General features: G+C 41.1%; 1 protein-coding gene across 3 annotated transcripts; it reads right to left on the minus strand.

Annotated features, from left to right (window-relative positions):
* Positions 1-1,059: 1,059 nt before the first annotated feature.
* LOC133909697 (uncharacterized) lies at positions 1,060-12,186 on the minus strand. Of its 3 annotated transcripts, none has more exons than XM_062352238.1 (18): positions 11,807-12,186; positions 11,084-11,163; positions 10,711-10,761; positions 10,102-10,632; positions 9,739-9,990; positions 9,172-9,237; positions 8,418-8,594; positions 7,456-7,507; positions 7,093-7,380; positions 6,585-6,695; positions 5,820-6,008; positions 4,712-4,984; positions 3,533-4,141; positions 2,444-2,952; positions 2,292-2,352; positions 2,148-2,216; positions 1,754-1,948; positions 1,060-1,640 (listed from the first exon to the last, which is right to left on the minus strand). In XM_062352238.1, exons 1-17 carry the CDS (start codon positions 12,050-12,052, stop codon positions 1,865-1,867), a joined length of 3,648 nt encoding a protein of 1,215 aa, XP_062208222.1. In that variant the 5' UTR covers positions 12,053-12,186; the 3' UTR covers positions 1,060-1,640; positions 1,754-1,864. The 3 variants fall into 3 exon arrangements, with proteins under 3 accessions (XP_062208222.1, XP_062208221.1, XP_062208223.1); XM_062352237.1 differs by having other exon boundaries at positions 4,709-4,984; XM_062352239.1 differs by having other exon boundaries at positions 4,709-4,984; positions 10,711-10,756; positions 11,807-11,948.
* Between the last annotated feature and the right edge of the window lie 3,620 nt (positions 12,187-15,806).

The raw sequence follows: 15,806 nt of genomic DNA on the forward strand, positions 1-15,806 counted from the left end.
GAACGTCATGCATGCTCCGGCCAGGAGCGGTGAGCCTGACGCCGCGTTCTGACTCTTGCAGGAGATGCAGATGGGACATGGTGTGCCGGCAGATGAGGAGATCACAATATATATATATATATATATATATATATATATATATATATATATATATATATATATATATATATATATATATATATATATATATATATATATATATATATATATGCTGATGAGTGTCCTGCTGGAGTTGCATTATTCCTATATCTACCGTACAAAAGTTGGTCGGAGCTGGCGAGGCTAAAGGAGTTGCATTATTCCTATCTGATCCGGAGACGTCGTTTGCATTTGACTGGGGACGTGCATGATACCAAATGCCTATGGGAGATGTGAGTAGTGTCTTTGCCGGCATCCGGTCAGCTCGTGGAACGTACGTCCTCGTTGGAGCGCCGAATGGGCACCGCGGTTGGTTCAACTCTTCCTTGACGGTTTTAGCTTTGGGAGATTACTCCTAGCAGTCTGAGGAACAGACTAAAGAGCGATTCCTTCATTACAACCTCGCTTCTCTCGGTTTACATCCTCGTCTTCTGCTAGACTACTGTTTGATGCGATGGAGGGAAAAGATGAGGTTTCCTGGCTGTTTGAGTCAACCAAACCGTCATCAGTTGTTAGGAACCTGGCTGGGATTAGGAGGTATCAAATGTCATCGTGCTGATAGTTGAAGGTACGCGTCGGGAGATGGATATTACCACCATTTTACCATAACGAGCCACTGACGGTCCTTCAAAACCTTTGTGTCGTTGCACTTCTGTATATTTTTTCCTGCATTTCTGTGGCTGGACTTGTACTCATTTTGAACCTCCTAGTCCTAGTTTCTTATACACAACCAGGATGCCGTCCAAACTTGAACCCAATGGATAACGGTATATCACAAAAGGGAGCACAATTTGCAGCGAGGATCAGTCTCAAGGAGAATGTCATCGATTGACCGACCATGCCAGAAATCATCCAAGCTTGGCAGTTACTATGACAACCATTCATTTTTTACTATTCGAATGCAGTACAACAGTAACAAAAAGCGAGCGTCTCCATTGATCATTCTCATCCGAGTTTACATCAGCACCACTACACATCGTAAACAATAGTTGTTGTTAGTTACAGTAGCGCCATCTTATTACAGAGCGGTACATTCCAAATTAGCATAAGCAAAACTGTTAGCTTTCATCCTACGCATTTACATCGTAACCTCCCAATACAAATCTACAAATCTGAAAACGTTGTCAGCAGGTTCACTGCAAATGATATCTGGGAGGGATCAGTTTTTCTACTTCCGAATAGCGGTTGCACTATCATACAAACATCTAGCCCTTGGTTACTTACCATGGAAACGAAAAACACACATACATACTACTATTCAACCGAGCATGCCTCACAAAAAAGTTGCGCTGGCTCGACCTGAATGCTGCAGCATTACAAAATTGTAGGGAGTCGCATTTATGAACACCATCTCGGTCGAAATGGGATGATCTCCAACTTGTCTTGCGAATGACAGTGACTCTCCCAGAAAGATATTAATCAAATCTAATAAAGAATCAAGAAATTCAGAGGCATGTACATGCATCCGGCCAAAGCAGTAATTTACATGATTCATGTAGCATCTGTAAAGTTATCAAAGAAGAAATTAGTACCCTATGTCAAGTAGTAAAACTCTAGAATAAAAAGGTGAAAACAGATTGTGATGATAGCAGTGAATTAGTAGAGGAGCACACACCTTTTCTTAATTTAGAGCACAGGAATGCAGCTTCAGATTCTTCTGCAATAAACACAGTTGAAAGACTGATTCTAACTGAGCTTTATCCATAAAAATGCCATCTCGGACTAATTATTGGACTCCTAGATCATTAGATAACTGCAATATCCCACGCATTTGAAGGTATGGGTTCTCCAAAAGCTTTTCATTGTTACACTGGCCACAACACAAATAACATGTCAGCACCATCTTAATTTAGCAATAAGAAATGCATAGAATTAAATTTCCCAAGAGGTTTGAAGTGCCTGGACATGTCAGCAGGAGCTAATCCTGATAACGGATGCATATGAGCAATATTCTTGTAACTATTTCATATTTCACCCCCCACAAAATAAGATAGGAAAAGAGCCTCAACCTGTTGAGCTTTTGAGATGAGGCTTTGAAGCATCCGCTGGTAGATCTCTGGTTCCTCTGTCATCATTCTCTGTTCATACAAATTTTATTAGGACAAAGTGGAATAGAACTATCAGCAATCAATCAATAATTGTTTCAGCCATACCTTCAAAAGAAAAGCAGCAGAATAATATGCCACTCTTGAGTCTGTATCATCCAGAAGCCCCCTGATGGCATCGAATGGACGGATATCAAGCATTAGATACACATGAAAACTTAACCTACTAAAACAATGCAGAGCAGAAAAAAAGAAAATACCTGAAGAATTCGTTGCCTTCTACTTCCTTAAGTGCTTCCTGATCAGCTGTGCATTTACCAAGCAAAAGTAGTAGGAGTGCTGCGCGAATATCTGATGTAGCACCAGGAAGATTGCCTCTTCCTGTGCTACCAACAGCAATACCTAATGCAATATCATCACTGGCTGCCCCTTCAAGTTGTATCAATGGCCAGAAAAACAAAGAAGTTGGTACACGGGCTACAAGCTGCATGGGAGCTATTGCAAGACCTCTCAGAAGTAATGCAGCCACTGATGCTTCACATAGTAAAGTGGATTGAGCAGATTGATTTATGCTGTACTCTTGCAACATACCACTCCGGCAAAGATTCCTGTTTCCTACATTTTGGTGAGATGCAAGGGTTTCCAAATGACTCTCAATGTTCTTGGTTGTACAACCAAAAAGTTGACCAAGGGTTTGAAGGCTGCCTAGATGCATCACATTTGTGGACGGAATTCTCAGGCATAATTGAGAGAATAGCATGTCACACATCTGCAAATAACAGATAATCCATTCAAGAATATTAATATTCAGCTTAGACATATCATTCCACAGGAGATCTAATGGTAATGGACCAACTTTAAGCAGTTTGATGGACTCCACAGAAAATATTCTAATTCCAAATCAGGAATAGATCTAATGGTAATGAAGCCTTATCAGAAATTTGAAGTCCAAGAAGGTTAGTTCCACCAATGAGTAAATATGTCTACCACATTACAGAAAAGGCCAAAAACAAAGAATGAATGTCCAGTCAGGAACTGGTTCACACCATTACAAGCTAGCCTGGCAGAAAAGGGCCACAAACATTACTGGTAACAGAAGTGACTGATACCTTGAGCAACTCCAAGTCCAACTTTACAAGCAGGGATCGGTAAGAAGGAACACTCAAATAATCAAGAAACAATATGATTTTATTTCTTTCAAAAATGGAGCTGATGCCACATATTTTCCTTTTGCGTACTTTTAACAGTATGATAATAGGGCAACTATTTCCATACGCAAAAGATGCAGACTTGTAGCACATGTGCCAAATGCGTTCACTCACAACTGAAGGAAATGAAGAAAATAATACCTTTAAGATGTTAATATGGTCTGTCTCATTGTTTTGAACAACAAGTAACAAAGCACTATTCATAATATCTATAACTGCGAATGCTTTATCCAGACGGTTTTTCTTATGATCAGCAACTGTGTGCTCTTGCATGTCACTGTCATCCAATAATAATTTGCAGCGCATCAGAAATTTATCCAACACATATAGAAATCCCCATCTAATGAAGTTGTGTTTTGATTTCAGAAGCCCACAAAGCAGACAAACGGGCAGAGAAACTTCTGAATAAGACAAGTCTTGGCTTCCGGTAACTTCAATTTCCTCTTGAAGCTTTTGGATTTTAAACCATATAGAACCATCAGCTTCTTCACTAATTTCCGACAGGAGCAATTCAACCAACCAAATATATCCATGATGCCTATATGATGAAATCTGTGAGTGAAGAAGTGAGTGCAAAGTAGCCCAGCAAAGCCTGGCTCTAAGTGCAACATCAGCATCTCCACATCCATCTTTAATGCTGTTAAAGCACTTGCATGGTTTTGTAACTTGGATCATATAAGAAAACTCATTGTCAATCCTGGAAAATGTGCTGACAGCCCCATCAAGTTTCCTGATAACTTTGTCCAGAAGCTACATATATTTAAGTTTTTATCAGAACTAGCACAAAAATGGTATTTAAAAATCAAATTCTGCGCAGATTCCAGTTCATCCACCCTCTCCCTAGTCCCTACTACACAAAAAACATGTATTTCATTAAGTGAATAGAAAAAATGTAATACATATAGTGGCATCTTGTGTGATCTATACAGTAATTAAGAAAACAAATGAGTAATCTTCAACTTTTAATGGCAGATTTGCAGATTTTATGTGAGTTTGTGTGAGCCATCAATTGCGACACCAGATTAGACAGTTGATTAAAGAAGTCATTATGGTTGTGCATATAGCTTATTCATTATGCTATATTGAGATATAATGTTGTACTTGCACTTCTATCAGTGACAAAAAAGAGCTAGCTACTCAACAAAGGTTATACAGTTGTATTAACTAATCCCTGATTGTCTACTCTGAGCTTCATGTAAGCAAAGAGCCTTACTTATTGGAGGAAAAAAATCCAAAACAAACACTCGTTCAACATATATCAGTATCTTAATCTACAAACATATAACATTAGTAGCATATAATTCAAACACATAATACCACATTTAATTGCTCGTATTCTGCAGACTGCGATAATGCCGCTGATATAGCTTGTCTCAGCATGTCCCCCACACCTTCAACGCCATGCTTCACAGATATATAAAAGGCTTCTGGAGCATCAGCAAAAGCAAGAAGGGAAGCAAGGGGTTGGGCGTCATCATAAGTATACGTTGAAATACCACCAGCCAAGCATGCTTCATTTATTTGATGCACTACGTAGTCAAAAATAACAAAAAATAAATCCCGCTTCTCTTCCCTGGAGTTGGCTTGTGAATACTGTAAAGGTGATAGACATAAAACCATTATTTTATTAATAATTATGCATAAAAGATGACACAATGATAAGTATCTTAACCAGAAACCTCCAATGAAGTCAGAACAATGTCATCATGATGATTAGGAAGGAAAACTGAACTGAACTGGTATTGCATTATAACGGCAACCTGCTACCTCATGATAGATGGAGGTTTCAAAATACTGACAGTTGGCTAGCACGGCAATCTGTTATCTCATAATGGATGGTTGAAATAGAACTGACAATTGGCTACCACATTACGATTCACCAAAGTTTGGTCCCAGAAGACAGAAAACTACAGACGACCAATCTTTCAGAGCTGTCAAATATACAATTTCACATTGGTTATTACCCAACCATGTGGGGGCAATAGAAAGTGAATTTTCTATTCCACAAAATTTTCATATCTATGCCCCGAGAAAGCACTCTTCTGAGAGCGCAAGGTAAATAATCTGGATAGCTGCAGGTGGAACATAGATCAGGTGAAGTTCTCTACCAAAACATGTATATTTTATTGAGCATGATATATAGGACATTCAATCTTAAGTAGGAAGGAAAGCAACAACAGTTTGAACGGAAATAGCCTACATAGCTACAAGCCAAGGTTGGCACTAAAAGGCTTTCTTAGTCAACTGGAAGGATGATCAATGAAACGTTAGGACCAATAAATCTATTCCTATGGACATGCTTTGACTTGCTAAAACACCTTTTCGTTTCTTTTTTGCTTGTACTAAGCACAACCGGGGTATTAAAACACTACAGTCAATAAATAGAAAGGCCAGATGTCAACTAAAGATAAGAACGAGTAAGACCAACCTCAAGACAGATATAGTCAATTCCACCAAGAAGATCTATCCGCTCAGGAATGAAATGTGTTTCAAGAATACCATTTTGAGTTACATCTGATACTTGGTACATCATATTTGTCAGCAAGCAAATGAGCTTGCTGTGCACTACTTTCGCCCATGAGTGCTCCACACTAATCTCAAGAAGAGTCTTAACAACCTGTCCAGGATTTTTTAAAAAGCATTAGTGATTTGCGGTGCACTGTCGGCATAAAATAACATCACTTACAGAACCTAATTAACAGTATATACTCTACATTTTCAGCCAAACTGCTGAAGGTCAAAGGTTAAACGTATCTCAAATACATTTAAAAGGCCTGACTACATACATCATAAAAATTAGAAAGTGCATTGCACAGCCTACTAGGGAAAAAAATCTTGTGGCGGAATAACATTATAGCCATATCTCAAAAAGACAAAAAAAAAATAGCAATAAGTCAATAAGCCCGAAACTTGTTGTGTTGATAGTTGGCGTTGTCATTTGCCAGAATTGATTGTTGTGAACTACCAGTAAACAGAAATTTACAATGCATGTAGAATCATATCACGCCTAGCAGCAATGGAACATAATATGGGTACGATGTCAACTACATCTCCAATATTAAACAGCACAGTCTCCAGCATTTCAATATTTTTCGTATTACACATATTCCAAAGTCTGTGGAAATCAGGATTAAGACATGCTGCAAAACGGAATCGAAACACATCAGAAAAGAACATGAAGATATATTTTTACCCTTATGTCCAGACCTCCCAATCTGCTTCTGATAATTTTCCCTCCATCACAAACAAAGTAAAATAGACAACTCAAAGATGATGCCCAAACAATCTCCTGCCGTTCCTCCATCTATAAAAGCAAGAAGATCAATGAAAACAATCACAAGTATCAGGTAACCAAGAAACAAAAAGACAATGTGTAATAAATTGATTAATTCAGTATTAATATTATGTTCTAGGACTAAAATAATCGATATACTTTAATTAATTTCCAAAGAAAAAACGTTAGGGGAAATTGGCAGGTTACATTTACACAGTAGTGTGAACATATGCAACCAGAGTTTAAAAGAACGAAACAAATTCATAAATATGACCCCTGTTCTTTTTAAGAGGGGGGTTGGAGGGGGGTTCTGAAAGCAATAATGAACAATGGTTTACTGACAGCTACCATCCCCTTGGGATTTAGAGGATCCCCTGTAACTAACAAAATGAATCCTAGAAATTAATGTTCTAAAAATAACAATCACCTGGACTAGGAGAAGGAGAACCTCGTAAAGTATTTTCAATACCCATGACTCAAACTGATCAATAGCAGGACTGATCTTCTGCTCTTCTTCAGGTATTGTTGCCCTCGGTTCATCTATACGTGATCCGTATTTGTTGCTCAGATAAGAATGGTTTACAGTTTCATTTTTATCTATAAGTGCTGCATCTTCAACTGCCATAGGCTCTAGCAGGTGTGCATGGACCCCTAGGTTTAGGATCAAATCAAGAGCTTTTGTTCTGGCAGATGATTTTTGAGAGCTCAACATACCCTGAAAAGTTAATAAAATGTGAGAAAATTAACTGAAAGTTACTTTGTTGCGATACCATCATGCAAAGTATAACACCTCAAGCATATAAAGTGTCAGAGGAGCAGCAGTCTTGGAGTCCATCATATACCTGGATAGAAGAAAGGAAAACCCCTGAGAAAGCTTCACACCGTATGATACATAAAAAAAAGCATCATGTGACAGGCTAACAGCTGTCTCAACCACTTTGACTGTAAAAGTTGTCATGGTTACCCAGACGGATCAATGTTGTCTATCTTCTGAAGCAGATGACAAGTGACACACTTAATGTTAAGAATGATGCTGGACTTCTCTTAACAACAACAATACATTAAAATTTGTGTGTTCAACTTTAGTTCATTGTAAGTTGGATATCATGCATGGATTAGGGGAAAAGATAGCTTAAGAAACTTCCACAGGATTATCCATGCAATCATGAGGTCACACTTCCAAGTGATCCTTTTCAAATGTAGGTCTACAATTTTGGGATAAGATTTTTATGTCTTCCAAAATTACCATAGTTTGTTGTTTACGCATGCATCCTAGTACTATGTAACTAATCACTTGAACCACCAATTTTAACAAGGGCAACAGTGTAAATAGAATAATAGATAACTCCTTACTATGTGAGGATCAACCTATATCTGCATTTAAAAACGTGCAAGCAAAAGAGTCGAGACTGCTGAGAGTTCTACATAATAAAAACAGAGACATGCTTATACACGAAAATACAGAAGAACAATATGCTATTCAGATCAACGATGATAATGTGGCAGATCAAAGGTACATTCATGTGAGAACAATTCAGATCACAAAAAATAATCAACTTTGAAGTTAGATTTATACTCAAAAATCAAAATACAGCCTTCGCTAAGAGCATCAGGCCATGATGTTAGCAGTAAAACTAACTGAAAAAGACAACATAACCACAATTCCAGTGTAGTTAAACAAAATATCAAGAGCATTTGCCAATGTTTCAATTGGAGAATAAATGACAAGAAAATACAGGCATAAGATTGTACATGTCGATGACAAGTTTGATAAGGACACTGAATGCCACATCCGCTGAAGGTTGCCGACTCTGGGTGGTCAATCTCGATGGAGCAACAGACTGATTTGCATTTGAAGTTGTTTCTGAACAAACTTCAGCTATGACTTCAGAAATTTCAGCAGGATTCAATCTTAAGGGTTGCTGCTCACTAGTGAAAGAAGGTAACATAATGAGCAAGAGATGCATACAAATACTCCCTCCGGTCATAAATACATGTTGTTTTGGATAAGACAAGGTCTCCAATGCATAGCTTTGACCACTATTTTTATTAGAATATATTTATAAAATCCATTGAATTTGTGATATTATGAAAGCATTTTTCAAGACAGATCTACACATATGATTTTAAGGTTTTCAAACTAAATATTTTGAAAACTATTCTTAGTCAAAGTTTTAACCGTTTGACCGAACCTTTTCCAAAACGACGTGTATTTATGACCGGAGGGAGTACACTTTTAGACATGACTGCAACACATCCGTAAAAATACATGAAATTTAAACTGAAGCACGTACAAGAGCACTATATGATTTAAAGTGCCTGTGGCAGCTATTATTTTCTTGTTTCTCTACATCAAGGATATAACTGTCATAACATGTTCAGCTGTAAATTACCCTAAATCCTAGAATGCAACACTGACACTGATATGTGCATTTACATCTCAATATAGATATTCCTATGAAAATGGGTATGCAAGACCATATGCAATGAAACAGGAAAAACTTACCTGTAATGTCTATACTGGAAAAGGGGACGTGCTCGAGGCTGGAAGGTGTTTGCTGGTATGTTCATCCTACAAAAATAAGACAGATGATTCCAAACAATAGTTTATTTTGATTCGTTATCAATTTATTTAATTTAAGAAAATTCTGCAAATAATTACAAACATTATGCTAAACAACCTACTTTATACAGGAAGCAAGAATCTTCTAATATGAAGTATCAATGACCATTAGTTTCACATAGAAAACACTCAGCCCATGCTTCTGGAATCGATAGCACAGATGCAGAAAACTATTCTCAAAAAATTAATTTGATCAAGATCACAAGTAGAAATATCCTGCACACTAAGGGAATGTTTGGACGAGGCGGATTGCTCCGGGAATTTCCAGGGTTTAGTTGAAATTTGTGCTACATCAGTACATCCTAAGGATTTGGATCCTAATATCCCTTTTCCAAAAAGATTATAGTGAAGAAGCGCAATTGTGTACAGTGCAATATACTAAAAATGAAGCACGAAAGGAAAGATAAACTATTAACCACAACAATGGCACAAATAAAGAATAGGGCATACCAAACTTGATTTGGGCCTGACTTCATGCGTTTTGAGGCAGTTATTGCTTTTAAATGACTCTGTGATGATGCAAAAGTACTTCCTGTAGATGTTGAAGGTTGCAGCAAATCAATATCTGGAAATTCCTGGATAACAGAGTATTTCCATTGTTGGTCATTAATTTTCGCCTCCATATCCCCAACTAGAAGAGCTGCAGCACCAACTTCAAGAAAACCATGCGTATGAAAATCTTGAAGACCCACAAAATCGTTGCTGGTGGTATAGGAAACAAAAAAAGTTAGTGTTCGCAAGACAAAATTAGATATAAAAACAATAAACCAAAAGGAATAGGAAGAGAAAAACAAGAAGCCAGAAGATATGTACCTTTCTTTGGCAGATGTTGATGCTTGCTGTTCGCCATACACATGCCATCGCCAATTTAAAATGTCAAAGGATATATATTTGCTATCATCTCCAGGCTCAACCCCATCAACTTTTTCACTTGATGATGATATTAAATCAGATGAACTATGGCATTCCTTTGATTCAAGATGTTCTCTGTTGCTAATAACTTCTGGAGTTAACTGAGAAACTAAGGACCTATTCAAAAACGATGAAAGCGAAGGAAGTGATTGCTTGGATGCAACAGATTGGACTGCTGGTTGGAACAACAACTTTGGAATATGCCTCGCGACCAATGAGCGAACATAGTTTAAAGACTTCACAAGAGATGCTGAAGCAAAGTTGGATATTGGTGGGGCAAGTGGAGAGGAATTTGGTGCAGCAGCTGCTGCTGCTGCTGCATAATTCTGGCCAACCGATGCTGCTCTGTGATTTGCCATTGGTTCGCATTTGGCAATCGTATTTGCACAAAAGAGATCGATTTGACGCAGAGTTTGCACCCTTGGAATATACCTGAAGATAAAAGTTCAATATTGTAAGTGCAAACAAATTTCACGAACTAAAATAAGGGACAAATCACAATCAACTTACCGGATAAGATATCTCTTTAACAATGCCACACATCTCAGGACAACTGCTGGGCTGATTCAAAAGATTGTCCAAATTAGGAAAAGGAGTAAAATTATGACGTTCAGTTTTGAATGCCCTATAAAGATGCATCCCAAGACGAAAAATGAACCAAGTGAAACAGTGGAGTATTTCTGTTTTTTGCTCCTACTTATTTAATTTATGTATGCCGTTGAGGAACTAGATATGTAAATTATGATAGCTGAGATAGATATATTCTACATAAGGCCACTATGCAGAAACATCAAAAGCTCTTTTTCCCCTTTTGGTGTGCAAAGAAAGAATAGCAATCCAGAAGAATGACAAACACATTGAAATGTCAAAGCTGAAATCATACCTCCGATCGCTTTCTGCAAGCGCGTGGTCAATGAGGACATTATAAACCATGTCAATGGTTGATGGGTTGGCTATATAATCCTGCCAGAATATAATCACCTCCGTTGAGAAATGGCATAAATATAAAGTGCTTGAGGTCATAACAAAAACTAAAAGAATCCTGCTTTATTAGATAACTTTTCGTGCAACCAACACTGACATCACTAGCAGCAGTAAGACGTAAATCAGAGAAGCTAGACATGGTGGGCAGTCATCGGATCATGAAAGATATACCAAAAACAGGAGAACAAATAACAAAAAACCAACAGCATGCAACCATCGTCTGGATAAAAGAATAGTTTGCACACTGCATGTACAGAGAACTTAGCATTCACGTTCAACACTCAAGTCGAATTTATGGACAAAGGGCAACGGCTGGCTCAACATAATTAAGTGGTTTGGTAGCTCAACTTTCTTTCCACACAAATGAAAAAAAAAAAAGAGTGTGGAACCATGTAGTAACAACAAGCTATAGCTCTAGCATGTGAGGTCAAATGAAATAGTTTGCTACTTGTGTTTAAGCATTACCAAACCTAATCACAATTTGATTAAGAAGCAAGCTACCCAGCAATTAATTGCCCAATGTAGCTCAGCAAGCACGAGCTTAAAAATATATATGTTAGGAATACCGAATACATACATAGTGAAGACACAGAAGCGAAACCGAGAGTTAGGGTGCACTGACCCGGAGGGTTCGGGACGCTTGGGCGGCGGCAGAGGCAGCTGGGCCGTGGCTGTGCGGCGCGGGCGGCGAGAGGCAGTCAGCGACTGCCCGGCGGAGCGACTCGGGTGGCTTGCGGGCGGAGGCGGTGGATATTGATGAGGCGGCGGAGACCGATCGCAGCGGCGGCAGGGCGGCCACCGGCGCCCCCGCATAGCGGCGGGCGCTGGTAACCCGCTTGGAAGGCAGGCCAGGGTCCCGGAGCGGCATCTGGCGGTGGGCGAGCGGGAGATCTCGACTAACCCTAGCTCTCCTCAGGGTGCGGCGTCGGCATTTGAGTCTGCTGTGCTGTGCTGTGCTGGGAAAGGAAGGAAGGAAGGAAGAAGTAGAAGAGCCCCAACTCAAGTCGACTCTTCAGTCTTCACCCTCCAAGGATGCCATGCGATGATCGAGCAAAAAAAGAAAAGAAAACGGAATTCATGAGATGGGCCTGCATACAGCTGTCCAGGCCCATCGAAGCCCGTACCTAGGCCCATAAAAACCCCAGCAGAGCAGAGCAGCAGCAGGCATCGCGATGAAGACGTTCCATCCGTGGCCGGTGTTCTTCCGGAGCGAATTTGTCACGCCGATTTCAAAAGAACAAACTAGATATGTTCTATATGACATAGAGGGAAAAAAATATTTTTTTATGGTATAGATGGAATTCATCCTATAATTAGCATGGTGTACTACAAATAGTGCAGAATTATCAGGTCGTATTTTATAGATGCATAAACTTCTATCAACCACAGCATCCTTGGATCAGATGGCTAGCTTATTCATCGTAAATATGTACGGCATGCCGCCCATGCAACTGTATACTTCTCGCTTCCATGCAAGTGTCGTATACGAATTAAACGATGATTGCACTATCTCATCTCACCAAGAGAACGACCGCCAGCCAGCAAATAAGTTCAACATATTTCAGGCAGAACTACTGATGATGACAATACAAAGATCTTGTCATATCTATTATTATATTGAGGCCATATACAAATTAACCATACGTATCAACCGATGATATTGTGTTCACGAAACAAAACGATCACTGATATTTAGCTAATTGGTTTACAAAGACAATGAACAAAACCACATATTGAAGTAACGATTTTCTTGTGCCATGCCTCCAATTTTCATGCTGTTGAAACGTGGAACTATAACTGGTATTCTTTTCATTCATGTGCTTTAAACCAATTATAGTGAGATGGCAATTAAGATATCAATAACAAAAAAACCAAATATACTATCATGTATGGACCTCATCTAACCAAAGCTGCCTTCTTTGGTATATATCAGAATAGAGAAGAAAACAGAATGTCAAAATATGAACATCTCAACTAGTTGAACCAGCTTCAATATTTGTACATTTGTTTGGGATTATGACCATGGATGAACATTACAATTGGAAACTAAAAAAGACATTGGAACATAATATAGCCATTGTTTGACTCAGTGTCAAGTTATTCTATACTTGGCTGAACACTGGATCTGGACCGGACTGCAATTAGAAAGATATCATGACAATCAGAAACGGAAAAAATGTGGAAGAAAATGCACACGATGTATACTTATAATTGCTTGAGACTTAAATGAAGTCCGATGCTAAATTGAAGTAGCTAGCACGTGCTTCATCCTGATATAAGCAATTGAAGGGAGAGAGGCCTATGCATCCAACTCCATGCTGGGCTACCGCGTTGTTGTCTCCCTCAGCGGCCTCCCCCCCCCCCCCCTCCCCAACAATTGGTCCGTCACCACCACGTAGCGCCTCCTCGACCACTGTTGTTGGGTCGAGTGGTTTGAAGACGATACCGTCTTGGTGGAGCAGGCAGACCTCACTGCCCTTCGTGTGGTTGCGTGGTGCGATCATCCAGAAGCCATTCCCAGCGACATAGTCATGCAATCACGGAGGCCAACGGCAGCGCCCGATACGACGATCCAGATATGCAGCGGCTGTTCGGTAACCTTCCGCCTTACATCATGGAGACCAAAGTCCTGGCTTACAACGTTTCCATTCGTTTGACTTCTCTGGCGGAATTCTGGGCCCCCTCGTCCTCCGACGGCGATAGCGTCGCGTCTTCTGTTGGCGACGGAGACCGGTTCGATGGCATGGGTCAGGATGGCCTTCCCCATGGCCAGCGGCTGACCTTCTTGCCTCTCCCGGATTTGGTGGCCGGTGGTGGTGGGAGGCCAATCGGCTTCGTCGTGCATGGCGTCTGTTGGGCCTACCGGCGTTCTTCCGTCGCTCTCGGATTCCATGCGCATTCCGTCCGATTCGTTTCACGACGCATCACCCGAGGCCCCGATCACTTCGCTGGACATACTTGTGCCTGCCAACCACGTTGGACACCTTTCAGTGGGTCATGGGTTGCTGCTCACGACGTGGGCTTAGTGCCCATTCTGCCTCGTGACGAAATCCCGCTCGGGGCCTTTGACCCCATGACTGTTGAGCTCTGCCCTCACACCAGGCCGACTGGCCTCGTCAGACACCAGCCTATGGCAAATCGACACATCATGCTGGTTTACTCGAGGCACTGGCGTCGTTCAAGGGTCGTAGGAATCCATGCATAGGAATCCCCGTCTCCGGGGCACTCCTCTGTCTCTGATTTGGGTCGGAGACCCTCTTCGTTTGGGCCGGAGAACTCAGGGATTCAAAGTAGGTCCGCTTCATGCTCTAGGTGGTACAGTTCCACGCTCGTGTTGGCTACCGGTTCAAACGTGGGTCATGTTGTCGGACGCCCAACAGTTCCTCCGCACGGCACTGTCAGGCCGCCAGCATCTCCACAGAATCCGGCAACGCATCCTCCACTCCTATAGCTCCCAATACTTCTGATGCGACGCTTGAAGCCTTCATACAGAATGTGACGATGGAGATCCCCACGCCACTAGCCTCTCCCCCTTGCAGCCTCTCTTCTATTCACAACACGGCTCAGGCCCCCCGAAGAAGCCACCGCTTGGTGGCGCGTTCTGCCATCTCGATGATGTGCCCTTCCAAAAGAGGAGAATTCTTGCTGATGCACCGCCTCGGCCTCATTAAGGATGGCAACATTGTCCCTCCTTCCCTTCACCAAGCTTACTTGCGCCTCTTCGAGACACCGCTACCCGAACAGCACATTAAGGCAATCAGGGACTGCTTCCCCGGACACGAGCTGCCGGCAATTGCTAATGCTCCTGCAGCGACCTCTCTGATATGATTGGTGGCTGTTGCAACCGGTTGCCACTTCAAATGGATAATTTCAACATACTACGCTGGAATGTCCAAGTGCTGAATTATAAAGCCCGTAGGGATGTCGTCTGCACCTTGGTTTTCGACCGCGATGCCTCGGTCATTTGTCTGCTTGAGACGAAGCGTGACGATGTTTCCCCCTTCTTAGTGAACAAGCTTTGCGGGCCCTTGATCTTTGATTATTCTTGCCTGTCGTCCGCCAACACCAGGGGCGGAGTGATTGTGATCACTCGTCTGTCATTCACTATGACCGCTATCCAGGTGTCACACTTTTCAGTCCATATTTAGGTTTCGTCGCCAAATGAGAGCTCCTTCTTCTTGTCCGCTGTCTATGGTCCTAACGACGACTGCCAAGCGGGCCACTGTCCATGCCCAGATGCCTGGGCCATGGCTCATCATCGGGGACTTTAACATGATCGCGCCTACTACAGACAAGAACAATGCTAATCTAAACAGAAGGTCAATTGTCTGATTCCATTGCTTCATTTTAGAGCTCGATCTCAAGGACCTCTATTTGTTTGGATGACGCTACACATGGTCCAATGAAAGAACTACCCCAACACTTGTTCACCTTGATAGAGCCTTAGTTTCCTCTGAGTGGGACGAGGCATTCCCCACTTGCCATCTTCAAGCCCTCTCCTTCGATTGCTCCAACCACTGCCCTCTTCTGTTGTCATCATCGATGTGTGTCCAGAGGTCATCTGGCTCTCCTTCAGCTCTTTGGGGCCGCATCAGGGCTTAGAACAAATCTCAAAAAATGTG

This window comes from Phragmites australis, chromosome 2 (assembly GCF_958298935.1).
Source record: "Phragmites australis chromosome 2, lpPhrAust1.1, whole genome shotgun sequence".
NCBI lineage: Eukaryota > Viridiplantae > Streptophyta > Magnoliopsida > Poales > Poaceae > Phragmites > Phragmites australis.

Coding starts and splice junctions, on each gene's coding strand:
- LOC133909697 (XM_062352237.1), bottom strand. CDS start 12,052: ATGCCGCTCCGGGACCCTGGCCTGCCTTCCAAGCGGGTTACCAGCGCC. Junction 9,991..10,101: donor TCAACATCTGCCAAAGAAAG/GTACATATCTTC, acceptor CTATACCACCAG/CAACGATTTTGTGGGTCTTC. Junction 8,595..9,171: donor TTCCAGTATAGACATTACAG/GTAAGTTTTTCC, acceptor TTCTTTCACTAG/TGAGCAGCAACCCTTAAGAT.